The 2015-nt window shown below is 46.5% G+C and overlaps 1 protein-coding gene across 1 annotated transcript; it reads right to left on the bottom strand.

Moving 5' to 3' along the window:
* Positions 1-277: 277 nt before the first annotated feature.
* N7457_007224 (uncharacterized protein) lies at positions 278-988 on the bottom strand (the record flags this gene model as incomplete). The annotated part of the gene is made up of 1 exon (XM_057178267.1): positions 278-988. The coding sequence occupies one exon, from the start codon at positions 986-988 to the stop codon at positions 278-280; it is 711 nt and encodes a 236-aa protein (XP_057030011.1).
* Between the last annotated feature and the right edge of the window lie 1027 nt (positions 989-2015).

The raw sequence follows: 2015 nt of genomic DNA, 5'->3' as shown, positions 1-2015 counted from the left end.
TAGAGAGAAAAAGGAAGACTACTTAAAATACACAATGTAAAATTGTTTAACTCGCTAGCCTCTGTGTGAATCAGAGGATCAAAAATTTGGGACAATTTAGGACCTATGAGATCGGCAAAGATGACCATTGAATCGCTTCCTTATGCTAAGTCATTTTCAATTGCTATCGCCCTGGACTATGAAACCTCCGCCACGCCCGGAATCCTCAGTCAGTTGAAGACGTAGACTCTCTAACTCCTTGTGCATTGCCTCCCGACTAGCATTTTCCTGAAGGCATTCAAAGTCGAGAAGTTTTACCCCCCCCCTCCGCTACGAGAAAGTTGTATCGGTTCGCATCCCCATGTAAAAATCCCAATTCGTGGAGTTTCCCCAGAGCTGCTTCACAGATATCCAGATCCTGAATGGAAGCAGGGCGTCCTTCTATTTTCTCTAATAGAAACCCCATGATGCGTCCATTTTCATGAATATGGCCGAGGAAACGCGGCGTCAGCCCGGAATACTCCAGCAGCTGATATGCTCTTGTTTCTCGTTCGATACGAGGAATCTCCCATTCGAAACGAGCTATTTTAGCGATAACGGTCGCTGGCGTTTGGAAGATGGTTGGGAGAATTAGATGCAAGACTGCTTCGAATGCCGATGCCGTGAGCAGCTTGGTTCTCTCTAACTCTAGGCAATCAAATAGGGCGTGATGCCATTGACACTTGACGCCGGCTAGAGGTCGGTTCGAGATCGAGGTTTTCAAGTCGCCGCTAGTTTTGTCTCGCGAAATGTGGGCTACTGTCCATTCATCGTACCAAGGAAGACTTGGCAGGGACTGAACAGGGAATGAAAGCGTATCTCTGTCGAAGGTTTTGGGAGATATGATGATATATTTGACTTGATTTCCGATTCGCAGTCTATATTCACTTTCAAAGGAATCTTCATCATCCACTTCCATGGAGAGGACAGCCGGATGCATTGGGTTCTCTGGATGTTGATAGGAAGACATATTTGGCAATGCCCCCCCCACCCCCCACTATGATGGAAAGCTGGGTTTTATAATATATGCTTGAAATTACCTTAACCGCCGCTGTACTTGCGATTTTTCTATTTTCGGAAGAAGATAGTAAGATACTCTATTGTCTAAAGGATAGGAATGTCGAGCGGGGTTGGGCAGGCCAAGGAAATCTAGACCCCGCCACCGTCTCAGCTCAGCGGCAAGGCCTCTACGCAATTTGCTCAATTAACTCAGCCACATATACATACCAGCGGTTGGCGCACCTTGTGCGTGTAAATCATGTCGAGAATTCTGCAGGTGATCATCTTTACAGAGTCTTCTGCGGTAGTGATTTAAGCTCCGCGGTTACCTGAAACACCAAACTGTACAAAACCCACTCTTGGTGGATCTTTTATTGGTCCAGGGCTTTTTTTCTCTCCAAATTTGGAGGAAATGGAGTTAAATTGACAACAAATGACGACCGTGAACCTCGTATGCAACACCTGTGGTACTTTCCTCGTCTTTATCTCAGTGTGCTAGAGCCGCCAGTCCAAATGCTCCCGTGCTTCCTGAGACCGAGGCGATATTCGGCCTGGCAGATATAAAATGTTCGCCTGGGTCATCTCTCAAACAGTAACAGCATCGGATTTCAGTCGAGCTCTTCTTTTATTGCATCGGCAAGAAGAAAACGTTTAGAACGGCCCTCCACCACCTTACAAGTTTCTCGATAGTGCAAGTGAAGCTCTATTCTCTGCACTAGTCGCTTCTACCGATTATCAGCGAACGTACAAGTCGTTTGACAGCAGAAAATCGTAAGGAGAAGACTATTCCCCATATCTAAGCCCCAATTAACTTCGGATACCTTAACAGGTCAAAATGTGCGATTCAAAGTACATCCAATATACGTGTGGCTGCAGGAAGGAGTGGGAGTTCGTCCAGTGTTTGGACCGCCAGGGAACAAACGTCAAATGCAGTCCAGTCAGAAAGGTATTTGGCAAAATCTCGAGCAACTACTGTTCAAGGCACCTGGTCAAGCCAG

The sequence above is a fragment of the Penicillium paradoxum genome, assembly GCF_028828445.1.
Source record: "Penicillium paradoxum strain IBT 22861 chromosome Unknown utg000006l_segment0_segment0, whole genome shotgun sequence".
Lineage (NCBI taxonomy): Eukaryota > Fungi > Ascomycota > Eurotiomycetes > Eurotiales > Aspergillaceae > Penicillium > Penicillium paradoxum.
This window is presented reverse-complemented; position numbering and strand designations above follow the sequence as displayed.